Source organism: Astatotilapia calliptera, chromosome 16 (genome assembly GCF_964374335.1).
Source record: "Astatotilapia calliptera chromosome 16, fAstCal68.1, whole genome shotgun sequence".
Classification (NCBI taxonomy): Eukaryota; Metazoa; Chordata; class Actinopteri; order Cichliformes; family Cichlidae; genus Astatotilapia; species Astatotilapia calliptera.
Genome location: NC_137437.1, coordinates 6,034,604 through 6,062,489, shown reverse-complemented (window position 1 = coordinate 6,062,489; position 27,886 = coordinate 6,034,604). Strand labels below are relative to the sequence as shown.

Genomic DNA, 27,886 nt, shown 5'->3' with positions numbered 1-27,886 from the left:
TGGTCCGTCACGTGACCTGAGGAATGTTAACAATGCAGCGAGTGTCCAACTTTGTGCTGAAGTTCTGATCCTGCCTGGAGTTTGGGGAGAAAATGGAGGCTCATTTCATCATATTTACCCACTGAGCTAGGTGTACGCGTTCGACAACCGAGAACCGGACTCTTTAACGAAAAAAAAAAGTTGCCGTTTAACGGAATTTATTCTCTTCATATTGAGTTATTCTCGCCACTTCTATCACATGGTAAGTTGAGAGTTGCTTTTTTTGGGAGGGGAGTGGTGGTGGTGTGACTTATTTCCACGACTTGTTGCTGAGCAAAACGTTCCGTTATGGGTGTGTTATATAGCGAGGCTTATGGAAAACGAAATTGAAGTTTCTGTATGTTTGAGCCTCTTTGGAGCTTACAGGACTGCCTCCATTTTTTCTCTCTCCCTGCATTGGAATGTGTTGCTGCTCTCAGCCCCCAACTCAAGCCTGGGATATTGCTGAGAAGGCCCCAGCGCTTTAAAACAGGGCTCTCCGGACCTTTATGCCTATACAAATATCACTGTACGCTAGTTTTAAAGCTTTGGTGCAAATGTGGGAATTCAATTTAAGGGTTTAGTCTATGTTTAAATGTTTGTTTATTTGTGTACATTTAAAGTAACTGCATCTTATTTGGGCATCCTAACTTGTGCCTCTTCTGAGGATCACTAACAGTAACAGAAGCTATGCTTTGTAGATGCTGTTAGTCAGAAGATCCTGCATTCATTTCACTGTTTAAAGTGAGCGAACAGATTCATAGTTAATAAGAACTGAGCTTAATAAAATAATTCATAACAGGTCAGAATATTTTTTTATATTGTATCTGAAAATGAAAATGGAGTCATCTGATTTGATTCTGTCATTTTCACTTCTCTCAGGGCCTGCATAGTTTGGCCCTGATGCAACAGTGCGTTTCATTCAGGTGTACTGGTACCACACTACTATCCACAAAACACACTCACACACACTCTTTCTTTCTGCTTGACACACTTCTGTCTGTCCAGACAGTCCAGCGCTTTGATTAGTTCAGCAGTGACAGCAGACCTGGGTGATGCAAACCAAAGTCACATGTTTTAAATGGACGCTTGATGTTCATGCCTGTCTGTGTCCTGTAACAGGGGGGTCACATTTTCAAACAGTCGGACCAGTTTCACTCAGACTAGGGTGGCGCAGCAGTGTGGTGTCATGCACGTCAGAGGTATCTGTCAAAAAGGAACCACTGGGATACAAACAGATGCTTTGGTGGTGATGTTGTCAACACAGTGGATTGTAAGAAGTATGCAGGGATTATTACATGTTATTACTACTACCATATTTGTTTTAAAGGGACAAATGTACAAAAGTGGGCTACATGCACACAAAAACAATATAGATGGGTAGATGACTCGAAAGGCTACAGGGAAAACATATCGGTTTGATTTTGGGGTTGAGCTGCAGTACATCAGATACACACAGAAAGAGCCAAATTGTTTCCCTCTTATATACACACACTTGCACTCTCACAGCTGCAGCCAGTTTCCATCAACTGTTGTCCCTGCCTGCACATTTGTGATGTGTCCTGCAATGTTAACTGAGTTGGTCCCACCCACCTCTACCCCCTGTCTTACTCCACCCAAAGCTTAGTTGTTGGCCAGCTTTGCCCATTAGGAAGTTGTGTTCTTTCCTCCACCTCCGCCTCCTCTTGCTTCGTAATTTCCTAAACACAGCAGAGATATGACCGTCCACATTCTCTCAGATCCATCAGGCAGGTTAGAGGCAATCTTATTAATATTAACCTGCCAGCTGCTCGCGTTGCTCAGTATTCTGTGGGGTCCAAGATTGCAGAATGCATGCTTTCCCAATTTAGCATCACAGTGGGTAGCTTTGTTTTTGGTGAGACCAAAAAGAAAGCTGTGGTATAGTGTGCTAAAGTTTGTTATGAACAACACATGTCCACGAAGACATAACCTGAAACATGCGTTTAAAGTGTCACATGTGCCATTAAAAGGCAAAAAGTCCAAAAGCATGAAGTTTAAGTCATCTTAGGTTTAGGGTTAGGTCAAAGGAGGAGTAAGGTTCAGTGATGGGGGTGGTTATGTGTAGAGCATTGTTTTGGGCAGAGTCATGTCTTTTTTTTTTTCTTACAGATTTGTAGTTATAGACAGATACTGTCCGTGTAGTTTGTGTTTTGGGTTATTTTGGTCAGCGTACTGCCCCGTGATTGAGCTGCGGTATTTTACTTGTACTTACTTGTGGAAAGGAATGCTCATTGCTTGGACACGACGCCTGAAGCATCGCAGGAATGGAGGCAAGAGATCTCGGAGATGGGGCAACATTTATGGAGCTTGGCCCCATGTTACCCCACCACCCAGCAGTGTAAAAAGAAAAAGCATGTTTTTGTCTATGCAAAGTTTGATCTGTACAAACAGTGAAGGCTGTGTCCTCCTTAAATGGCCCAAAGGGATGGAGACTGCTAGAGAGGAGGAGCAGGAGGAGGAGGAGATTGGGGATGCAGTTCAAGAGCTTTTAATGTTTGGAAGCTTTTTCCTCTGCAGCTGCTTGGTAGTAATGCTGAGGGATGTAAGATTAAGATAATATTGTTAAGAATGTATTTTTAATTATCTAAATATAGAATATCACAGCACTGGGTGGATTGTGTTTGGCATTGCCTAAGACCAAAACTTGACTTGTAAATTTTAGTTTTGGTGTGTTTTCTTTTGAAGGTATTCTTTTGTACCTCCACACAGACACACGGGAGTCTCTGGGATAGTGTAAGAATTCAGTATGATGCATCACCATCACTTCAAAGTTTTCAGACTATATTACTTTATCAGTGAATCAAAGCTGTGGCACGTTTGAAACTGATGGAAACATCTGGATGTTTAATTTGGTATCTGCAAACACTTTCTTTAAATTGAAGTCATTTGCTGCTTTAAAAGATCTCTGTTGGCAGCTATAGTAAGTACAAAAAGAAGTTGTGGTCATGATATCTCAGAGACAAATGTTAATGGTGTTTGAGGAGGAAAAAATTAGAATCCACCCGATGCTCAACTGGCTACTTTAAGACATTCAATAAAACATTTTAGGTTGTTAAAAAAGATGTATGCCATCGAAATACTCCCTCAAGTTTTATACATAAATGTTAGTTATATAAAAATTGGAACATTTGGGGGTGGGGGGTGGGAATGAAATGCTCTGGGAATACTACCGCGATCCTGAGATAACATCAGCCGGGGAAACTTGTAGTAAATCAGCTCAACCAGAAAACTCCAAAAATCCAATACTGCACATACTTCGCTATCTGCTCTGTGCTAATTGAGAACAAACACGCGACTCAGTCATGAGTAAAAATAGGACGTAACCTTCTTGAATCTACAAAATAAAAAAAATAGGTGGCTGCCTGGTAATTGTGGATTGTTTCACATTCTGTGGCTGGTTTTAAATAAACACATGTATATAATAATAATAGTAATAACTCATTTTGATAACTTTTCATCTTACTAGATATTGACATGGAACCATATTGAAAAACTCTTGAAATGTATCATTGTTTAATATTGAGGGCAGCTGTGGCTACAACTGTAGCTGCCTCCACCAGTGTGTGAATGTGTGTGTGAATGGGTGGATGACTGGGTGTGTAAAGCGCTTTGGGGTCCCTAGGGGGGACTAGTAAAAGAGCTATACAAATACAGGCCATTTACCATTTGACATCATTTAATCTGAGCTTAAATTTGAGGGTAGAATTGTGACGTCTCTGATTTGTCCGTTAGAATAAAAAGCAATTTTGTCGCCCTTTTTTTTTTTTGTTAAATTTGAATTTGAAGTAGTTGTGCGGCTAGCATAATGATTCACATTTAGAAAGCACACAAACAGCAGCTCTTCTCGTGATGTAATGTTGTTACGAGCTCATAATAACTCACCAACAGTGACACGTTCGGCTCTGTGTCCGTGTCTGTTGACTGTAATAGTACGATGACCTGCTGATCTCCTTGGTCTGTGGCAGGAGAAATAATCACTGGTCTTGGTCAGACTGCTGCAGAAAGTCGCTTTTTCCCCCTCTCAATCCATCATGCTGTACGTTATTTAATGAAAGCCCTTAGGTCCAAGTCCAAGTCCAAGTTCAACTTTATTGTCACTTCAACCATATACAGTTTAAAAATACACAGTGAGGCGAAACAACGTTCCTCCAGGAACCAAGGTGCTACAAAACAAGTTAGTGCAAAAAAAATAATAATATATAATATATCTAGTAATAATATTGTGCAAAAGAGCATTTACAGGTTGGTGTGTGCGTGCTAGGTATTTGTTAATACGTAAGCATGTGGTGAACATAACTCATTCGTTGTTTATGCACATAGACAGGAAGGTTGTTTGCAGCTTCTCTTCAGGTCTGTGTAGATCAAGTACAGAAAATGTTCTCATTGACAAAATAACTATTTTATTTAGGCAAAGAGGAAAATTGCCCATAAGTAATTTTTCCTTTTCAGGATAATTGTCAGGTGTAATTCAATACCTGCCGAGAAGACTTTTTGAAATAGAACCCAATCAATTGAAAGATGTTTGCTTCACAAAATGGTTGGAATTGCAGACATGAGTTGAAAACCACAGCCATGTCGAAACCTGCCAGAAGAGGATTGTATCTAGCAGTTTTTCAGTGCTGGTGAGATTGGTATCTGGAGACCTGGCATTGCTTCTCTAAAACTATTTGAAGCCTGTGAGCTTCTCAGTTAGACAGGAAACCCGGCTGCCTGTCAGCTTCAGGGTCTCTCCTCTGCAGAGGTAATGCTATGCCAAGTAAGGCGAGATTTACTCACGTGGAACCAACAGAAAAGAAAGACCGAGGCAAACACATTCAAGTTCGTTAACTTTTAACGGTTTGATTTGATATATAAGCTCTTAACTCAACTGATATGGTTCATAAATTGACTAATGTGAGACATAAGTATCATATTAATCAAATCTAGTATTGCCAAATGGTCTTGACCTTTTTAATATGATTCAAGTCAGGTCTGCTGTGCTATTGTACAGTATTTGTGATTAGATGAGAATAGGGCTGTTCGATATAATGATATATATCGGATGACGATATAAAACGTCTATCATTTCATTTTACGCTATCGTTTGTTTCGTGGTGTCGCAAAATAAACTGTTTACAGCAATATTTTTTCATCATTTTGATGGTCACTGTAGTGGCTATATTAATTTCTTAAAGTTCTCTCTTTCTCTTATATTTAATATAACCACACTACGGACGGACAAGTGCCTGTTTTTATGCTTTGTCGTTAGCAACAACGACGGTAAAACCATCGCGTGTCTGCTTGTTTATGTTCCACATAAACCTTTCACAATAAAGCTCAAGATCCTGTTGAGACTTTTCAAAATAAACTGAATCACGTGAAAGAGTATGCAGAGTATTTACGGATGAGAAGTAAAAAAGCCGCCAGGTGCTAAAAAATAGACCTTAGACTCAAACGTTGGAACAGGCTTTTCCCCGCAGCACGCCGTGTGATAAATACTCACAAAGAAATCGGCGGCCGTTACAACGTATGTTTAAAAATGTATAGTTTCATGCATCGGTTAAAACACTCGACTCCAGCTACATGACGCGCAGCTGGAAACACTTCACGCAAGTCGAGCTGCCCGAGATTCACAGAATTTACAGAAAATGTTACATTTTTGTGATTTATATCGTTATCGGACGATAAAATTCTTATATCAGGATATGAGATTTTGGTCATATCGCACAGCCCTAGATGAGAAGCTTGTAAAGTTGAGGCTCTGGACAGAAAGCCCATCTGCACTGGCGGAGTAACCTTCTTGCGGAGCATGGTCTTCTAGATAAGATTGTCAGACAGTGTCATATGTAAGATCACAGAGGAGCATAAAAGGCAGAGGCGCTGATGCAGGGAGGGTCGGACATTTGTGTTGACCCCATGTTCTCAGATGGGTGTTTACCGATGACCAAGTATCAGCGTTGACAGGAGCTGAATTGTTCAATCATAGCTATGCATTGATGGGGTGGGGGGCAGGTGGTGTTTTTTAACCTCTAGCATTCCTGGATTATGCATAAAAGTATGTGAGAGTACATATGCAGTGCTGATAGTCAATTTGACCTCCAAAAGGTCTAACTGGCTCCACAAGGATTACTTCACTTTATATTGGTGCAGAACAGCTTACTTTTGTGTGGTATCTTGTGATCTCACATTTCTAAAGTTGTTAACAGTTTTTTACTGTATGTGCTTTGATTTTTAGAAAATCTAGATAAAATTGAATGGGATATGGAAGCCCAGTCTTCATGCTCTAACTTCATTTCTTCACCCACAGGCGCAGATTGGCATCATCATCGTTTGGCTCCACGATGCCCTTGTGACCAGCTGCATTTCCTGGAATAAGCTGGAACCTGAGCCTTGAAAATCACACCATGTAATGCTTATAGTATTCCTGCCTCACCTTCATCCACCGCAGCGGGAGCAGGAATCAAAAGCAGAAAGCGAGATAGAAAAAAATTAGGGACATAGAGTAGGGATCATAAAACCTGTGCCTCCAATCTGTGCTCTTGGAGGCTTTTTATCTATTTAGGTCAGCAAGCTTAAAGGGAATCTTTCGTAGGGTTGTAGGGCAGTGAGTGCCAGTTTGTGTGTGAGTGTGTTCTTGTGTGTGGTTCTGTGTGCGTGTTTCCCTTTTTAGAGTAGGTGCCTGCCCTGGGCACTGTGGCCATGAGGCCCAAGACTTTCCCCGCAGCCCCGTATGTGGGAAACACACGGCAAAGGCTTCAAGAGATCAAGGAGGGCCTGAAGCAGCCGGCCAAGCTGGTGAGCCAGGCTTTACATGGCAGTAGCTCCAGGAATGAGGGAGGCAAAGGGGCAGACTCCAAGAGCGGGAAAGACACAACCAGCCGACAGCAGCAGCTCAGACCCCCGCAGAAGTTCAACAACTACCAGAATGCGCTGCGGGAAATCCGCAAGTCCCTCAAGCCCTTTGAATCCGGCTCAACCTCCGGATCAGGACACCCAGCAGGCGCCGGGGAGGTGAACCGGCAGATGCTGCAGGAGTTGGTGAACGCTGGTTGTGACAAGGTGAGTTTTAGAGATAGGGAGTGTTTCCAGCGGCAGTATATGATCTTGTTATGGGAGCAGATGGGTGATTCTGTCGTGCAATTGTCTTACCTTAACAAACTGTTTAGTATCAGTAGTATTTTAATGCATTGCACGCAGCGTTGTAAATCAGTCTGCTTTAAGGTGACATTAAGTTACTAGAATTCAGCTGGATTTCTTTTTTAACCACCACCCCCCCAAAAAACAAACAAACAAAAAAAAAAACAAACCTCAGTCTTAGCGAAATAACTTCAGTTTTACCTGAATCTATGATCTTCTCAAGACCAGACGTATTGGTTGAATAAATGTGCTAAATTTGTGAAACAATCACGAGACTCCCTTAAACAGTTTTGAATATGTTAGTCATTGGTGTCATCAGTGTCGGTTCCCACCATTCCCACTTGACTTAGATGTTCAAACCCACTTTTTTCTGTCAGTCAGGAATTTCTAGAGGAAGCTTTCAGGGATGCTTTGTGCTCTTAGATAAAATACAATGCACAGTCTGCTTAGCTAAGTGTATAGTGCCTCGGTTATGTAACACTGGGCTGATTGTTAAAACACCAGGTGGATTTCCTAAACGGGCTCTGTCCCACTTAAGAAATGCAAGTACTCCATCAGAAGTCTGGTCAGGGTGAGGAGAGAGTGTTTCCACGGGAAGTGAGGAGTCCAGTTCAAGCTTTTTCACCCAAGTCACTCAGTAAAGCTGCTTATTTTTTAGACATATTTTTATTTTACATTTTAAAGATTTCTTTGGAAAGAGAGAGATGAGCTTTGGGGGGGATTAAGCCAGATGATTACATCACAGAACATCTTCACAAAATACAGTGAGTCCAGATTTGCTACATGTGTGGTTAAAGAGTTTGAGGATGAGCCCTGTGATTGAGCACGGTATGTGAAGAATGCGCCACTCAAGCCCATACACAACATGTGAAGGGAAAAGAGTCGGGAGAATGCCCCATGCAGCCAAATCGATTTCAGCTTATCACAGCCAAACATCCCCTGTATGTCAGGTATTCGCTAATAGCGGGACCTTTGCTCTGTATTTTGTTTCGATGTGTGATACATTAGAGTTAAACTGGGCACAGCAATTCATTTGTCTGTTCGTCTCTTACCTGTTTCACTGGTCCGCTAATGTCAGTTTTGTAACTATACTGTGATAATTGTTATGGTGTAAGGCTGCACATTTGGCTAATCCTTCTTACCTAACTTATTAGCCGCTACACTTTTTGTTGCCTGTTTTGTTTCTAGTTTTGAGAAACCAAATCCATCAAGTTTGTTTAATTGTCTTGAAATATTCATGTGACATCTTAGTTTTTAGTAACACATCAGATTCCATGTTTTGGCTGAGGACAGAAGACAGACACCTGGACTCCAGCTGAAAACTATTGAGCTTGATCATACAATATGGACCTCAAAGGTCTGAAAAAATGTTATTATAAGAGTTTCCTTTATTATTTTCGTTCCTTGACAAAAAAAAATACTTAAGATTATAAAATGTGTATATCTTGGGTCCTGACTAGAACATATCCTAAAGGTGTCCACCTCCTAATGCACTGAGTTCTGAACTGCAGGCCTCTCAGCACATTTAAACTGATGCACCTTATCTTTTGGGTTGTTTGAGGTTGCTGCTAATTCCTTACATAATTCACATGGCAGTTGTTGATGTCATGAAAGTGTGACATTGGGTGTGTGTTTGTATCTTAAACCTAAATTTAGTAGTTCCTTCTCAGGAACTACTAAAATAACTAATACCCCACAAGGCTACAGTGGTCTGTAGAGAAAATCTCACTCCACAACTGAGACCATGATGTTTACAGAAACTTCAGGTTTTAGGTTCCTTGGTTGGATGCCCAACAGGATGGCAGGAATGCCTCACATATTTTCATTGGCGAGTATGTTCTAAACTACAAGCCTGGGGGAAATGTTCATTAAGGTGATATGGCACTCGTACTGAGAACATTTATTCAAGCAGAACTTTGAGTTGAGATGCTGTTATAGTCTCCTCAACTAGATTTTAGAAGAAAAGTATGATATATTCAAGTAGTCTCCCATTAAAGATTACCCGAGTCATTCAAACCACTACTATCACTCTCTTTTGTTGGAACTACTGTCGTGGTTTGATAGGAGTTCCAACAAAACAGATATTAACCCCCTTTAATTTTCACTAAGTTATTAAAAATTATCCAAGATTCCATCAGCTCAGATTTATTTGCTTTAACTACATCTTGCGAACAGTACTTTGAAATTATTAGCTACCTATTAAAGCAGGTAATAGTTAGCCTAAACTGCTGCCTTTCTTGGATGCTTAGAAGTGTGTTGGCTGGCATGTGGCAATGGCTAATTCAAAAGGACCAAAGGGATTACCACAACATCAGGAGCACGTAAATAGGGGTAAAGCACAAATATTTAGGCATTAAGGAATGAATCCCTTTCAGACTAGATTATTTGGTTGCTGATGTTTTGAGGTACATTTTAGATTTTCTCAAGCAGACTCTGCAAGTCAAGTTGAACTCAAAACCTTTACCTGGATGTTGTTACATAAGTTCACTTTTAATTACACAGCACCAAATCACATTAACAGTCTCTTCAAGGTGATTTGAGGTGACACATTTTAAATTAAATTGTTGATTTAACAGGGAGGCAGTGAAGTGATGTTAATATGGGAGAAATCTAAACTCCCTTTCTAGTCCCTGTCAGGACTCCAGCTGCAGTATTTTGGATCAACTGAAGGCTTTTCAGAGACTTCTTATGACAGTCAGATAATCATGTATTATAATAATTAAGCCTGGAAGTAATAAATGCATAAACTAGTTTTTCAGCATCACACAGAGACAGGATCTTTTTAATTGTGAGATATTGTGCAAATGCAAGAAAGATTTTTTCATCTTTGTTTAATATACACGATTAAGTACATATCTGGGTCAAAAAACGACTCCAAAATCCCTCACAGTGTTCCTGGAGGCCAAAATAGCACCATCAGGTTACAATAACATCAGTTTTCCCTGAATCTAGAAGCAGGTCTTTATATCTTTAAGAAATTCCTGCGGTTTAACTGATTGGTGTGTGTCATCTAGCTCCATGGATAGATAAAGCTGGGTATCATCTGCATAGCAACAAAAATGGATGCTGTGGGTTTGAATAATAGTGCCTAAAGTGAGCATGTATTATATAAATAGAATTGGTCTTAGCGTGGAAGCCTGTGGAACTATAATTAACCTTAGTACTTCAGAATACTCAAAATCTGAAAGTCTTTTAGAGTCACTTATCTTTTGCTTACATTGAAAACACTGAAGTATACAGGATTCCTTGTTCTGCTAAAACAAACAATTTCAATGGGCTTAAAATATGAGCTAGCTATTAGCTGGGTATCTAAACCATCAATGTCACATGCTGTCACCAACAAAAAAAGCCTAAATTGTCTTTGGGGGTTTTTTGTGGTAGTGGTGGTGGTGGGTCTGAACATGCACATATATAGAAAAGTTATTTTGGACGCTATCACAAAAAACACTGACGGGCTACTGCAGTCCTGCCTAGATGACCATTGCTACCACCATTTTGCACTGTGGGCCCAGTCAATACAAACAGGAAGTGAACATTCAATGGCAGCAGGGTGGAACAGTTCCTTCTGCTGCAGCCAAGTCACCACCCAACGTGTCGCCTCTCCTCTCCTACTCTTCCTCTGTCTCTGGTCTGTCTGTCAGACACTGTGAATACAAAGAACAGAGAGACTCGCAGAAATGTACAGAAACAAGTCAAAGTAAAATCAAGTTGAAGTAAAATCAGTAATGATATACCTTTAAAGACAGGTAATTTGAGCTTGGAGCATAGTTTCGGCTGTCACACTGAGAACACGTGCTACTAAAAAAAAACCCACAGTGTGAGGACACGTGCATGACATTCAATATGGATAAGAGAATTTGAATGTCATATCTAAAAACAATCTGTTTAAAGGATCGTCTGGTGAATATTAAATATTATTAAATATTGTACCACCAGTTGTTAAAATTCACCATATTCCATCCTTACAAAGGGATTGTAAAGTATCTTTGAATGAATTTGCACACTTGGAAGACTGTTGCTTCTTCACATTTGGTTTGTGTCCCCTGACACTCATAACCACCCTCGAATATTAAGCAGCGACAGATTCCGATTGAGCAGCTGTTTTGCACCACCTAATCCTGAGTTGAGGCAGACATTAGCAGAGTTGTTGCCTGACTGACTGCCCACATTCACATGTTGTGTGGGTGAATGTTTGCAGCACTTTTTCACATCAGAAATTTTAGTACATTGTGTTAGGAAAAGTAGAAGCCATTAATGATGCCTCAGTAACATTAAGTGTCTTTACATGTATGCTTTTTCTGCTGTGAAAAACCTTTAACCACATATTAAGTATAAACTGCAGTGTCTCATTGCTTGTGCACACATACTACTGCTTTGTTTGTTTGCATCATTAATAAGCCATAAGTACTGCTCTATTTTGAATTGAGCTGCTAAGCTCCTCCCCTCTACTCCTATTTTCTTTTTCCATATTTTTTTCAGGTCAGCTCTTATCAACTAGTCTTGTCTTTCTTCTCCTTCTGTTCATCTCTCATGTCTTTTCCAGCGACAAATTACATAGCTATGTGGCTCGTTACATAATAATATTTTTTTTAATAGGCGGAAATGTTTTGGAGGGGGATCGAGGGTGGGGGAGGAATGCAAGGCATTGAGATGAAATGGAATGAAAGGAAATAAGGGGGCGGGGCAGGGGGGGCTACATTCTTCGATTTTTGTTTTTCTCCTCTAAACTTCTAGGCCATCCTCACAGGCCCTTTCCTGTGTCTGTGAACTGGCTAAGCATATTAACGTCTGAGAAAACATACATGATAGTGTTTATGTTGTGATGAGGCCAGCAATAGAATAGAATAGAATAGAATAGAATAATCCTTTAATTGTCCCACAAGGGGAAATTTGGTTGTAACAGCAGCCAGAAAGACACATATACAACAAACAGGACACAGAACAGAAAATACACAATTTTTCTTACATATTTACATATGGTTACTATAAACAGAGTACTGTACAGTTATTAAATTAAATAAAAATAACTACAGATAAGAGGCAAACCAGGTTGTAGTGCGAATCGGTTGATTAAATTATTGCAGTTACAGCGCAGGTGTAAACATCTGTGATTGTTGGGAGCAGTTTTGATTGTACAGTCTGACAGCTGCAGGGAGGAAGGACCTGCGGAAACGCAAGACGTGACTTGGATGCAGTGTGGCTTGTGTTTGTGATGTTAGGGTAGACAAAAAAGGCTCTCCTCAGCTAGCACTGTAATAATGACTGTAAGAAAGGCGTCTCTCGGCTTAAATGTTGTGGTGCATTTGTTGTGTCTGCTAAGCAGTTTTTTGCATGATGGAACAGGACAGAATTATTTTCTTTTACAGCCCTCAATGCAAAAATGAGGCATGGACGCCTCTCTCCCCATGTCCCATCTGCACTGCACTCCAAAATATCTCCCATGTGGCTTAGATTTGAAGGGTCTTGCACTGCAGTGTGTCTCAGAAATGGGTGAAAATGATAATTAAAATTCCCAAATCACCATAGTGCAGGGAAAAACAGTGTTTGTTTGTGCTTGTTCTGTCAATGTGTCACAGCAGGTTGTGTGTCTCCGTCTAGTTTGTAGGCTGGTGATTATGCGTTTGGATAACTCGGCGGCCTGCGGCCTGCAACCATTATGACAGGGGTGCAAATGTGGCCTGGATATTTTCAACTGAGAGAGAAAAGGAGCGAGATGGGAGAGAGCCCATCCAGATTGCAAATAGCTTGAATTCTTGCTTCCTGAGCTGAGGAATGTGAGCAACGAACATCTGTCGCCATGACAGCCAGGGTCACCAGGCCCGCCTCTGCTTAACGCACACACTCACACATACACAAACATAGAGCATTGTTAAACAGAGGAATATCCAAAAAAGCAGAGTACTGCTGTATTGAGGGTTCAGCATATCCCACTTTCTCTGTCTCACAGCTGTTTAAGTTTCAATTATTGTTGTATTCAATATTTTTGGCTTATTAAAAAAACAGTTTTACATGATTTAGAAGCTACATTTTTTGAAGAAATGGAGATGACTGTGGATAAGGAAACACCTTTAATGGGTTTCACCACTTATCATTCTGAATGTTATTCTTTTCCTTCATCTGTTCATCCATCCGGTTGTCCTTATCAGGGTTGTGGCAGGGCTGGAGGTGAGAGGCGGAGTACAACCTGGACGGGTCTCAAATCTTATACAGGACAAACATAGAGACACAGACGACCATTCACACCTAAGAGCAATTTAGAGTCACCCATTAACCTCACCCCACTTAGTGCATCTCTTTGTGGGAGGATGCCGTACCTGTAGAGAACCCACGCAAACATGGAGAGAACTTGCAAACTCCACTCAGAAAGGCCCCGCCCAGATGGTGGAGTCGAACTCTTTCTTGCTGTGAGGAAACAGCGCTAACCGCACAATAAATATTATCAAGCTTTTTAAACTTTTCATGGCCAAGATTTACAAAAAAAATTTTTTTTATTCAATTTGACCCCAAATGAGTGAGTAAAAACTCAGCAGGAAGATATTTACAGAAGTCAAACACTTCTATATAGGCTGGAAATGTTTTTACAACCGCAGCTATCACCATCTGGTGGCCTTCATATTAAATAGCTCTCTTCCCCAGCATGTCTTTTGTCCTGTCTCCCTCCCCTCACCCCCAACTGGTCGCGACAGATAGCTGACCCTCCCTGAGCCTGGCTCTGCTGGAGGTTTCTTCCTGTTAAAAGGGAGTTTTTCCTTCTTACTGTCGCTAAGTGCTTGTTCATAGGAGGTGCTCTGATTGTAGGGGTGTTGTCTGTATTACTGTTGGATCTTTATCCTACAATATAAAGCACCCAGGATACTGTTGTTGTGATTTGGCACTTTATAAAAAAAAAAAGAAAGAAATTGAAAGCAGGTTTAAGGCACTTACGCTTTAGCCTTACTTTTCCAATCCAGAAGCTTCATCCATGTTTTATCATGTGCACGGTCCTGTGTAGAAATAAGCTGAATGCATTGGAGACCTTTGAAGAGCAGCTGCCATCTCCATGTCATCTGACTGTTCACCGTATTTAAGTGCAGCTGTTTAAAACGCCTAAAAGGCATTGGGTCATTTCTTCTAGGTTGATTTGAGAATATCCCAAACTTTACTACCACTGAACTTGTCTGAGGTTTTCTAAAATGTTGGAAACCCCACACCTTCCCTGGTTGTAAGAAAGGGAACATGTTCTGCATGTTCTGTAACTGATGATAATGCATTCGCACCCACTCAAGGAAAGAGGCAAACACTCAACATTTTGATTTCTATATCTCTTTTCCACTTGTCACTCCATAATTGTGTCCATTTCTGTGCCTATAACTAAGAGAAATACTAACTTTATCTCCTTCCTGGAGAGAAAAAGAGAATGTTTAAAGAAAAAGTCCTACATGAGAAAAGTGCGCAAGGTAGAAAGACTGAAGGGAGAAGGGTAAAAAGTGACATTACTGGGCGGCTCTGGCAGCCAACACTCTCTGCTGGCTATGCAGGAATGTAACACACACACATACACAGGAAACAAAGTATAAACATTGGTGTGTGTGTGTGGTCAGTTTTAAGCTAAGGCACATAAAGTTATGTGCATGCAAAGGGAGGAGACACAGAAAAGGAGGTTTGTGCACGTTGCATCCAGTAGTGTTATTTATACACACATATACAGAGATGAATGCCGTACACAAACACACAATACCGTGGGCACAGAAAGTGTGTCGCCTTGGCATTTCCTGGCTTTCAAAGACATCCGTGCCCACAGTTGCTGCATGGTCCCATTTTTAAGCCATTTAGCATGTTTGATTTGGGTTACTCCTGACAAATAAAGGCAGCCAGTCTTTCTGAGAAACCGCAGAAAGTAGGGTCACAAAATGGCTCCTCGGGGATAAAACTTTTCTCATCTGCTCATTTCCTTCCTTCCATTCAGACAAAGCCGTATTTTGTTGCTTCTGATGTTCGATTACACGCTTTTCCTTTTGTTTTATGTTCTGAGAAAACGCCTCCAGTGTTCCCTTAATGTGTTTAGTGTCAGTGACAACCATGGCAAGTCTGAGTCTGAGTGTTACATATATATATATATAATATATATCATGTTTCAAACAAGGACAGCATTCAAAGGACTTTAGATGAGATGTACATTTTGAACAATATTTAAAACAAATTATTAATAACAAAGAAATTGAGGGTGGTCGGATTAAGCATATGTTAAAATGACAGAGTTATTTAAATATGACGATGACTCGTGATTGGCTAAAGGCTTAAATGACAAATTGTCACAACATCATATATTCAAAAACCAACTTTACATCCATGGCGCAGTCTTTTAGTTGAGTCGTTCAGCATTGTGTCATTTCAACCAAAGGAAGTATTTCATTAGCCTTTATCATCAGGTGTAAAGGGGAGAAGACGCACTTGCTGTTCCTTCATGTTGTCAGTAGGGGGCGCCTGCTCTGCTCTGAGACGTCTGACTTCACATGTCTTTGCACTGAGATCATATGTCATTTGAGGGGACTTTAGTCATCTAGGTGTGGATTGCTCTCTCGGAGAAGGAAGGAGAAATTTTTGTTTTCTCAGATTTTCTCAGATTTTTGTCCCACTTGTTTGCATATTTACGGTTATGAAGGCCATGTTAAGTTCACGACGATAAATCATCATCATCTTTTACGTTGAAAGCTGTCATCAGGAGGGATTTTAAAAAACCCTGATGTTACCCTGCAATCAACAAGTAAATAACTGAGACGTTATAAATGTAGGGATTTGCTTGTTGAAATGCTGCTACTGATGATGATCTTGTGGTATCATTGGTTTCTTTAAAATTACATATTGAGGTGCAGAGGATTTGCGTTTCCAAACCGGGCGTAGTGTGAGCGACATTGGGATGATACTATTCAAGCCCTGCTGGGGGTTAACTGAAGCCGATTAAACAAACAAGATAATAACTGTATAATGGGCAACCTCTGACTGAAAAAGCAGTGTATCAGTATCAGTGTATCAGTGTCAGTGTTTAACAAGTGGGTTGGGTGCTTGTGTGTGTGCATATTTAATCACTCTAGATTGTATCAGCTTTTCGAGTACCGTAATTGCTTTACTGGAATTTTAGGTCATTTTTTCTGCATGACAAATGAAATCATGACTGTTCAGAAATGCAAGACTTACATTAGAAACCTAAGCAAAGAAAGGCACTAATTTTTTCCCCACTACTTTCACATCTTTTCTTTATCTCCATCCTCCTTGGCATAGATAATTATGGAGAAACATTCTACCACTTCTTGAGATAATTGGTTTTTTTGTCTTTGCTGGAGAGTTATCTTGCTTCACCTATCTGTTTTTAATACTCCAGAGCTATTATAATCATTGAACATTGGGTTTAGGTCAGTTCAGTTAATCTTTTTTCCATCTTGCGAGGTGCTGCGAGTGTCCTTAGGCTCATTGTCATGTTGGATCTTTTGCCAGGCTACTGGTCAGTGTTCTTGTACATCCTCAGGTATTCACAGTGCCATTTACAGATGTAAAAAAGTGTCAGGGCCACTCCCAGTTTTCATCATTATTTTTTTCTCGTGTTCTTTAGGCAGTTTTTTCTCTCTCTTAAACGCCATCCTTAAAAGTTAATATCATGCAGCGTCAATGTCACAGAAACTCTGATATTCAATGATAAGCCCAGTGCCAAGTCTGAAACACGTGCCCATGTCTTGTAAAGACTTAGGTGTGCAAACCATGTCTGTGACATCACTTTAAAATAGAATAGAAAAGAATAGGATAGAATTCAACTTTATTGTCATTGCACATGTCACAAGTACAAGGTAACGAAATGCAGTTGGCATATTGACCAAGGCAGACGCCCTTAGTGAATCTCTGGCTTGTTCTGTACTCCAGCTACTGCTGCAACTGATTTTTAGATTGTCTGGCCAAGGGACCAGTGAGCACTCACAAAAATTGCCACTCCTCCTACAGGATTGGTCAGAATTCAATCACACCTACACACAATGATCATGGGTCTGAAATGAAACTTTGCTCAAGGTCAAGCTCGTATGTGTTGTTTTATGGGCAGTAACCTGTGAAATGTGAAGTGGATGAGCTGCGATATCACTGATATTCTGGTTAGTTGGTCCTCGTGTTTCCCTTTTCATCTTTAAAGTCTCGCACTGGGATTTTTTTCCAGTATCATAGGATCCCCATAGGTCATAAATTGAGAAAGTTCAGGTCATTCTCTAACTGCCTTTATGCATTAAAGCAAATTGTCAGCCATTCATGTGTATAGTTTTCTTTCATTTATTAAATAGTTTGTGCACAGGGTCAGTGACCACAGGTCTGTTTGATTTTACTGCATTACGTTTCTACACTGGGGCCTGGATTCTGAGTAATGTTATTTAAGGAAACACTCTGTTCCAGCTTAGACGTGATGCAGATATTGAGAGGTGATGCAGTTTGGAATCTTTAATTCAATCATTGTGGGTTTCTACCCTCTAAATCAAAGTCTGAGCAGAGAACCATTTAAGAAGTCCCGCTTGAATGTGATAGAAGAACCAAGAGAATGATTGGCATTGTTACCATAGACTGGAGCAGAATTCTCTGCTTGTTCCCTCCTCCGCATTTTTCCTGCAGTGTCTCAATTGTAAATTACACGGCAACTGATGAATAGAAAATGCCAAAGTGGTTAACCAGCATTTTTCACATTGGTGACCTACATACCGTTGGCTTTTATAGTGACCCACCTGTCTGAGCACACGTCTCCAGGCCTGGGATTAACTCTGCGCACCCCACCTGTGAGGAAGGGAGAAAAGCCAGGAAAAAAAGGTTTTAAATGAAAAAGGTGACATATGTCATAACAGCCAGTCTTATTCAAATGTAATTTTTAAACCAACAGAAATAAACCAAACCTGGGTAGGAAGACCAAACGAACTCTAAGATGTAAAATATGACGTTGTGGTATAAAATAGCGGTAAGAGATGTAAGGGTTATTCAGCTGGTTTGAAATGAAACTGAGGCATACATAAACTGTATTAGAAGACATTCTTACTGGTCATTCCCAGGGAAGCTGCTCTGTTAGTGCCTCTGAACACAGGACCACACCCTGCTGCACTGCGACTATGAATCATACACATAAAAAAATTTCCCCAAATACAAATGATCATGCAGCAGAAGGATAAATGTCCAAGTTGAAAGAGTTTTCTTTGAATATGGCAAAGTGTATATTCACTAACAGTCTTTTTATTTCTAAAATTTCAGTTTGTGTGTGTGTCTGTGTGTGTGTGAGAAACTGTGTTTGCTTTAAATCTGTCTCACTGCAAAATACAAAAACCAGTAACTAATTTGTGAGTGACTTTCAGCCCCCTACTGTTTTTGCATGTTGTCTGGCAGAGGAAATCACTGGTATGTGACCCTAAGTGGAAAGGATGCAGGTGCTTGAGCACCTACTAGGACTGTTGTGTTTTGTGTGTGTGTGTGTGTGTGTGTGTGTGTGTGTGTGTGTGTGTGTGTGTGTGTGTGTGTGTGTGTGTGTGTGTGTGTGTGTGTGTGTGTGTGTGTGTGTGTGTGTGTGTGTGCGCGTTTTTAATGTTTGCGTGTCTGCTTTCTTCACAGGAGATGGCGATACGGGCGCTGAAGCAGACGGGCAGCAGGAACATTGAAGCAGCTTTAGAGTACATCAGCAAGATGAGTTACCTCGACCCTCGGAATGAGCTCATCGTTCGTGTCATCAAGCAAACTTCCCCAGGTATGAATACAGCCTCATGTGAGCAAATTGACTTGGCTAGTAGATTTTAGTTTCTCTTCACTACATGTATTTAAACGATAACAAAAAGTTCCTCCTGCACCTTCTAGGAAAAGCTGGCATGCCAAATTCAATGGACCACCGGCCTGCATTGGAGGCTTCAGGTGAAGCAGGTGCCATGCCTCCGTATCATCAACTGGGGAATTCTATGTATGACGGAGCAAAAGGTTATGGCCCTGAGGGTGAGATGCCCAGACCATATATGAATGCTCCACCTGTAATGAACTACATGATGCCCCCATCTGGTGCAGCACAGGTCACTGGAATGGGAAACCCATTGGGTCGGCCTCCCAGTATGGGTACCTATCCATCTGTTATGGCCACCCAGAGCAACCCAGGCAACACTATGTACCCCCCAGGGGCACAGCAGAAGGGCTACCCTGGCAGTATGGAGCAACATGGGCCTATGATGAGCTACAATGTCCCTGGCCAGCCTTTACAGCTCCAGCCACAACCACCAGGTGGCCCTGTCCCAGGCCCACACTATGACTACAGCCATGCCAGGACACACATGATGGAGTCTGCAGGCTATGGAGTCAAGAGGACCCCTTCCTTCCAAAACAAGATGCCACCGCCCCCCATGTCACCCACAGATAATTATGTCAATATGCAAGGGAAAGGAGGCATGGGTCAGAATGGGCCAGCGGGAGGAGGTGGAGGATATCCTGCTAACCTGTACCTCGCCCCTCACTCTCACCCTCGACAGGCCAGCCCCACCTCACACCAAGTCCACATGATGTCCCGTTCCCCAGGTGCTGTGGCCATGGTCCCTGACTTCTCAGATCTGCCCCAGGGCTTGATGACACCTTCTAGGGCCAGCCTCAACTTGGACCTCTATGAGCACCCCTGGGCAGGGCCGCCAGGTCCTGAAGGGGCCCCTCAGTCCAGACAGCCACAGCCCCAGGGCCCATTCAGAGGTGAAGTGCGTGTCCCCAGCAGAACTAACTCCTTTAACAGTCGCTCTGCAGGCCCAAATGCTGTCCGGCCTGGGATGGCTGCACCACCTGCTAATGGGAAACAGGAGCCTTCTTTGGGCCCCCCTAATACCATCACAGCTGTAACATCCCCACCCATCCAACAGCCTGTCAAGAGTATCCGTGTAATGAGGCCAGAACCTAAGACAGCTGTGGGACCATGTCACCCTGGCTGGATGACTGCTCAGGCCCAGGATGCATCAGAGCCTCTGCCCTACATGCCAGAAGAAACATACCCGCTCGAGCCTGCTCAGGAGCCACGCTGTCCACCACCACCCTACCCCAAAAACCTCCTAATGTCTGGGACGGCGGGTGAGACAGGGGCCCTGGAAGGAGCTGCAGGTGTGTGTGGAGCTCAGGACCTCAACAACCCTGCTGCAAGAAGTACTCACAGTGGCAGCGGAGGGAGTGGAAAGGCTGAGGAGAGCCAGCCAGTGAAAGAGAAGACAAAGATGGGGAAGGGAGAAAAAACAGTGAAAGACAAGAAGCAGATCCAGACATCCCCTGTTCCCGTGAGGAAAAATGGACAAGATGAGGAAAAGAGGGAGTCACGTATCAAAAGCTACTCACCTTTTGCCTTCAAGTTCTACATGGAGCAGCACATAGAGAATGTGATGAAGACCTACCACCAGAAACTCAACCGCAGGCTTCAGCTGGAACAGGAGATGTCCAAGGTAAGACAAGATGAACATTTTTCATCCTGCACTGCATTAGATAAGTAAAATGCAGAATGTATATAATAGAAGCAAATGATTTACTGTGAAGATTAGGCTGTCTTGAACAATCTCTGAGTATTTACAAATTCATTTCAAAGTATATTTAAAGAAACCTAAGCTGATGATAAAAAAAATCATAAAAAATCCCATCAGTGTGGTTTGGGAAATGCTCAGGATTCAAGATTGAAGAACATTTTTAATGCCTAAAAAATGACCTGTAAAGCCTTCAGGTTTTTAGGTGAGAACTATGATGGGCACAGAGAAGTGACGTACAAGAGCTTGTCATGCCAACAATTCTCCCTCAAGACTTTGCTGTAGACAGTAAGATCTTTGTCTCGAAATGACTTCACATTTGTGTTTGATGTGTTTGTCCTGAATCAGAACTTTGGCCTCTGCATTTAAAATGTATTTATTTTTTTTGCTGTGACCTAAAGACATGCTTAGAATAGAAAAAAACACCACAGTCAGACCCAGACAGTTAAGTCATGTAATGAGTTAAACAAGCAGTAAAGGTCAAGTCACTGAATTCAGCTCAAGCCTCATTCCTTGGTCATTATTAGTCAGTGTTGAAAAATGATCTCATCCTTAAACTATTTCTAAGGCTGCTTTTGAAGAGGTTGCATAGCCGTTATGTCCTCCCTTTACTGATCCTCTTCAACCTCTCTTCTTCTTCCTGTCCAGGCCGGCCTTTCCGAAGCAGAGCAAGAACAAATGAGGAAGATGCTGTACCAGAAAGAGTCCAACTATAACAGGCTACGCCGTGCCAAAATGGACAAGTCCATGTTTGTCAAAATCAAGACGCTGGGCATAGGTGCTTTTGGCGAAGTATGTCTTACACGTAAAGTCGACACTGGTGCACTTTATGCCATGAAAACACTGCGCAAGAAAGATGTCCTTAATCGTAACCAGGTGAGTTTATGCATTTTTATTGCTTTACTACACTCCTTTTGCCTTTTGAGTTCTGGCCTGTGCATTTTCACCAGGTGTATAAAAGTATTCACACATTTTTTTCTATGTTTGTAGAACAGCGCTTCAACACATTTGTGTCTTTGTGGACACTACTGATTGTGATAAGATGTTATGCAACAGGCTAAATCAGGATTATCGTTACGCAGGTGGCTCACGTGAAGGCAGAGCGCGATATCCTGGCGGAAGCGGACAACGAGTGGGTGGTGCGTCTCTACTACTCCTTCCAAGACCGTGACAGCCTCTACTTCGTCATGGACTACATCCCCGGCGGAGACATGATGAGCTTGCTCATCCGAATGGGGGTCTTCCCCGAACTTCTGGCACGCTTCTATGTGGCAGAGCTGACACTAGCCATCGAGAGCGTACACAAGATGGGCTTTATTCACCGCGACATCAAGCCAGACAACATCCTCATTGACCTGGATGGACATATCAAGCTGACAGATTTTGGTTTGTGCACAGGCTTCCGCTGGACACACAACTCCAAGTACTACCAGAAGGGTGAGACACTTTTATCTGAATATACAGACATACAAATACATGCTCCCTCAACTATGAAGACACCGTGTGTGGATTTAGTGTGTTGATGTTTGTGACATGCGCAAATACAGACATGCACACAATTTCCGTTGGACTCTTGTACAACTCATGCTTGGTGATTTCTAATAGAGAGAGTTCAGGTTTTGATTGTGTTTTCTCAAACATTGTGTTCAGGGGAAAATTAAATGAACATGTAGGTGCATTCAGACTTTACAGGTAGCAAATTTGAGCAGTTGCCAAGAGTACTGTCAGTTGTCCAGGTTGTTAAATTTGAATTTCACCAGGCAATGTGGTATTATATCCTTCTCTTTGTGGGGTTTTAAAACATCTGCTCTCACCTTCTGTCTTCAGGAAGCCACATTAGACAAGACAGCATGGAGCCCAGTGATTTCTGGGACGATGTATCCAACTGCCGGTGTGGCGACCGGCTGATGACCCTGGAGCAACGCGCCAACCGACAGCACCAACGCTGCTTGGCACACTCCCTGGTGGGGACGCCCAACTACATCGCCCCCGAGGTGCTCCTGCGCAAAGGTGTGTGAGAATAAAAAGCATAATTACTGCACAGTATCTGATGACTGACACACCTTTGATTGTACTGGATGTTGTGTTCTAAGAAAGCATTTAGACAGTTGACCTGATGTGCGTGTTGTGTGCAGGTTACACACAGCTGTGTGACTGGTGGAGTGTGGGAGTGATCCTGTTTGAGATGCTGGTGGGACAGCCGCCTTTCCTTGCCCCCACGCCCACTGAGACTCAGATTAAGGTCAGTGAAGAGGGAGGATGTCCCTGCTTTTATTTTGAATTTTAATTGGTGACCTAATGAGTCAGTGACTGGATCAGATCAGCTGCAGCAGACCAGGACAGTTAAACAGTGGCAGATTGCATTTGCTGTCCGTTAGACGTCAAATTAGGAGCTCTTCATTTCCTCCTTCTGTTCACTTTGCTTGACTCGGTAAGAGCAATTAAATTCAATGGCACAAAAAAATGACACAAAGACAAGTGAATGAAAATGCAGCCTAAACCATGAGTAGGAAATTCTGTGAACAATAGAGAAGAAGAATGAGATAGCATGGAATTACAGTCAACTTAGGTGACAGCAGCTGGAATCCAATTAAAAGTACATCCAGTAAATGAGCAGTCATTGAGTCTATTGCAGTACGGCCCACTGTATATTTACAGCTGCACAGATGTTTTTGGAAACACAATAATCTGGCTGTAAACAATTTCACTATGAGGTTTATGCTATAGCTTTTCGTGAGGTTCATCTGTTTTTCCACAATCTTATATACCTTTGATTGTATTGTGGAAAAACACAATACAACGCGTTGTGTTTTTCTCAGCTACTGTTCTCAGCTCCAGAACAGTAGCTGAGTGGACCTTGTAGAGACGTTGTCTTACTCAGATCCTGTTGTCAGTGTAGATATTGACTTTAAAGCTGAAGTCAAAACTGTTGCATTGAATTTCTCCAATTATTAAGTATGTATACAAGAGCTGGGTCATATTTTACTGTTGATTTAACTTCATGCATTGTCTCGCGGCTCTGCAGGTCATTAACTGGGAGAGCACTCTGCAGGTGCCCGCCCAGGTCAAACTGAGCCCAGAGGCTGTCGATATCATCGGTCGCCTGTGTTGCTCTGCAGAGGATCGCCTGGGTGCCAATGGCGCTGGTGAGATCAAGGCTCACCCCTTCTTCTCCCAGGTGGATTTCTCTAGCAATCTGCGGCAGCAGCCGGCCCCTTACCGGCCCAAGATCGCCCACCCAATGGACACATCCAACTTTGACCCAGTGGAGGAGGAGGGTGGTCCCGGTGCATGGAGTGACAGCGGGGACAGCACCCGGGCTTTGGATGCTCTCTGCTCCCCTCATGGGAAGCACCCAGAGCACGCCTTCTATGAGTTTACCTTCCGCAGGTTCTTTGACGATAACGGCTGCCCCTTCCGCTACCCTAAACCGCTCGAGACAAGCGAGGTGTCGCTAAGCATACCTGGAGCCATCGGAATGGGCCCAGACGAGGAGGAGGAACAAGAAGAGGAGGACGAGGATGAGGAAGATGAAGAGGAAGAAGGAGAGCAGGAGGAGGGGTGTGAGCCCGTGTATGTGTAGAGCTGCATGCTGACAGTCTTCCTGAGTGGCTCGTGTCTCTTACCTGCCCTTGTCATTCAGCTCATGACCCTCCCACCTATCACTTCTCTTCTCATGTATATGTAGAGGTGTGCATGTGTCTCTGTGATTGTTGAACTGCAAGAACAGGGTAGATGAACACTGCCCCCTTGTGGAATGCATATATACAAAACATCCCCCTCATCTGGGACCAAGAAACGGCAGGTGTGAGCACCCACATCGAGGGTGAAGCGTAGGTGGTCAGGAGAGCAGGACTCAGACACTGTACTGGTCGAAAGGAGATTCTGGTTCTTCCAGGAGCCTCTTGTCCCATTCCTTCCACCTTTGGTCTTACGGACAATTAAAACACCTCCACAGTGACCTTCAGACACAGGATCTACTTCCTGTTCTAACTGAGCTGCTTTACACTCAAATATTTGACACAGCAATGTGAAGAGTGGAACCAGTTTACTTGTTGATTGCGCCTGTTTTCACAGCTGCTGCAAAATAAGCTACAAAGACACGCACACACAGCTCAGTAGTGTAGGGATGTTGGATTTCAGGTTGATTTCAGTGTCTATATTGAGGTTTCAAGAGGTTGGCTCACACTAGGTGGACAAAGAAATTCTTCCAGAGTCCTTTGACACACACTCAGCCACAAAAAAAAGAGTTTCATTCTTGTGGTGTGAGAGAAAAATGTGTCCTTTTTTTTTTTTTGCAGCAGCAGTTTTCAGAATCTTATATATCCACACCTGCCTCATTTTGTGCCAACTTCAGCTCAGTGTAATGTTTTGGAGCCTGATGCTTTTTAACTCAGTTTTCTGTTAGAAATATTCTTGTGTTGTTAAAATGCTTCCAATCACAGAGTTTCTGTCCTAACTTGGCTCTAAATTGGGCTCTAAAAGTCAAGCCAGGTTTAGTTTGCAGATGAAAGAAGCTCTTGTATTGAAATTATACTATCTGTTTACTGTGGGGCAGGTTGCTAGCACTTCATATATTTTCTCAGTCTTCAAGAGAATTAAGAGAACCCCCCAATCTATACAGGATCCGTTGGGTCAGATTAGGCTTAGTTAGTTGGGTTGGACTGAGAATCAAAGCGCCAAATACACACACATATTCACCAAGATGCACACTTGTACAGCTATTTAGCAAAGATCAGTCTGACAGTTGTAACTTTGTAAATTGTAACTTAACCAATCTCCTGTGATCTGGAGGATATCATGAAAGAAAAACAACAAAACAAAGCAACATGTCCTTACAACAGCCAAACATGTGATAGTATGACTATGTGCAATACAAAAAAACATTATATATAGTTTTCTAAACACTTACTATCCTTTTAAAAATTTAGTTCTGAAATGTACAAATATATTGGTTTATATAAATATATATATATATATATATATATTCTCTTTTCAGTTACATCATGCTGCTTATTATTGTGTTTAATATTATTTACATTATTATTATAATTGTTATTACATGGTTTTTTTTTTTGTGGTTGTGGTGAAAGAAGTGTCGACTTAAGTGTGTCTGGGGTTTGAAAGTAACGAGCTGAGTGCCTTTCTAACTGAATATCAGAGTGCGTGACGCCACTCGACGACGAGCGTGGGGGTGTGGATGATTCGAAGGTAGGCTCTTCTCCTGCTGCAGCCAGGCTGGCCCTGAGTGTAGAGGAGAGGAGTCAGAAGTGTTTCTGTTTCAGAGAGAGAGATGGAATCGAGTTAGGAGATGAAGAGCAGGGAGGAAAGTTGGCTTCGGGAAATTCAGAGGAAAAAAAGAATATGAATATGAATAGCTTTCTCTATTTACAACTTCAACAAAGAGTTAGTGTTTTGGTACACGTTCTTTTATTTATCCAAAATGACCACAAGTTCAAGTGTTTGTGTGTATAACTCTGTACTTTTTACTACAGACCAGTGCCATGTTGTGTGTTGGACTGCTGCTCATCAGATGACGCTAACATCCAGTACATTCTTGCTTACAGACAATCAGCCAGCAATTCTGCCGAATTGAACTGTTTGGTAAATTAATCCCAAACTTTCCAGGAGTATTCTAAATTTCTCTCGATGACTGGGGACGCTGAAGAGGTCACAGCTTTCGAGCGATTCTGTGTGGATAAGATTTGTTACAGTTGATTTTTGTTGTTTTGCATTTTTTCCCTGTAAACGTGCCTTAACTAACACGAGCAACACAATGTTAAACGACTGCCTTCTTACTTTGGTCATAATTTTCAGAGACTTCTTATACCTGTTGTTATTCTTGATTGGGGGAAGGCAACAGAGCGTGCTCTATTTCACATTAGCGCTTGCTGTGCTTACACACGACAGTCACTCTTTAATTTAGAATGAGCAGATCAGATTTTCAACTAAAAGTCAACAATCAACAGTGCAATATTACTGCAATATTATTAAAAAAAATTTAAAAATAGCAGTAATGCTGTTTTGCTAATCTAGAGCTTTGTTTATTGTAGATTTTATTTATTAATTTTTTTTAATGAATCAAATTTTAAATTGGAGTGCACGGATGGGTCAAGACCGTCTTTAACCATGATTTAAAAAAAACATACAAAGATGACAATTACAAAGTTATTTACAACATGATCATACGCACAGTTTTGACATGTTAAGAATATTACAGTAATGGTCAATACACAGCATTCAGATAGCTTTTTTTCAGTTATTATTTTTTTGCAACTTTTTTAGTTGCTATGCATTGTTTTAGGAAAGGGAAACAGGGTTTTCACCACTGTACAGTGTTACATCTCAGGTGTTGTTTAAACTTCGGAAGCTGCTCCTTGGTTGTTGTTTTTTTTTGTTTTTCTTTCTCCAGACCGAAGTGGATAGTTCAAAGTTCAAATTTCACATCAGATTTCAAAACATAGTTTAGCTATTTGTTATGACTGTGTCCAGTGGTGGTTTAAGGTAGAGTAGCAGCATTGTGTGTGTAAACACAGCCAAAGTTTTGTCTGCGAGCTGATAAAATGGGATCCATCACAGATGATGTGGTGATGCATCGCCTCACTGCTCTGTTGCTGTTTCCCCATTCATTTTGTTCTCTCTCAGCTGGTCCAGACATCTAACACTTCTCTAAATATCATTGACTGGATTGCCAATCCACACTGACCAGGATGAACTGCTCCTTTAACAAAAAAGATAAAACAAAACAAAAAAAGCTTTATAATTACAGCCATGGCTCTCTGCTGAGTGTGTGAGTGCCACAAAGTGTGTGAGGTGTTTCTTGGATATGTTTTGTTTTTAAGGTTTGAGAGTAGTGACTGACAATCTTTGACTGACTTTATGTCCTCTGTTCTGATTTCTTCTCAAGACTTACTCATGTATCCTTTACATTTTGTGTTTTTACTCTACAAAGTCTTTGCTTGTCTTTAATGTGTGATAAAATTCTGTTACTCTTGAATTTATATTTATACAGATATACATATTTTTTTGTATCTTTTCTCCTTTTTTCCCCTCCCCCGAGTTCCCCTGTGCTAATGTTAAAACATGTCTACACAGTATTATAGATGATGTAATTTGGACAGCTCTCTTTTTTTACATTTATGTATGAACTGAGAATTTGTAAATTCTTTCACTGTCCTTGTGTGTAAAATATATGTATAAATTAAATTAACCAGCTTGGA

The 27,886-nt window shown here is 41.6% G+C and overlaps 1 protein-coding gene across 1 annotated transcript; it reads left to right on the top strand.

Annotated features, from left to right (window-relative positions):
- Positions 1–99: 99 nt before the first annotated feature.
- Positions 100–27,886, top strand: lats2 (large tumor suppressor kinase 2). Its single transcript, XM_026144588.2, has 9 exons — positions 100–241; positions 6,326–7,077; positions 18,754–18,886; positions 18,994–20,591; positions 21,315–21,542; positions 21,749–22,103; positions 22,494–22,676; positions 22,802–22,908; positions 23,692–27,886. The coding sequence occupies exons 2-9, from the start codon at positions 6,718–6,720 to the stop codon at positions 24,247–24,249; spliced, it is 3,522 nt and encodes a 1,173-aa protein (XP_026000373.1). The 5' UTR covers positions 100–241; positions 6,326–6,717; the 3' UTR covers positions 24,250–27,886.

What these genes read in the sequence shown, in the direction of transcription:
- lats2 (XM_026144588.2), top strand. Translation starts at nt 6,718, where the DNA reads ATGAGGCCCAAGACTTTCCCCGCAGCCCCGTATGTGGGAAACACACGG. An exon ending in CATCAAGCAAACTTCCCCAG is followed by an intron (nt 18,887 to 18,993) that starts GTATGAATACAG and finishes TGCACCTTCTAG; the next exon opens with GAAAAGCTGGCATGCCAAAT. An exon ending in ATGTCCTTAATCGTAACCAG is followed by an intron (nt 21,543 to 21,748) that starts GTGAGTTTATGC and finishes ATCGTTACGCAG; the next exon opens with GTGGCTCACGTGAAGGCAGA.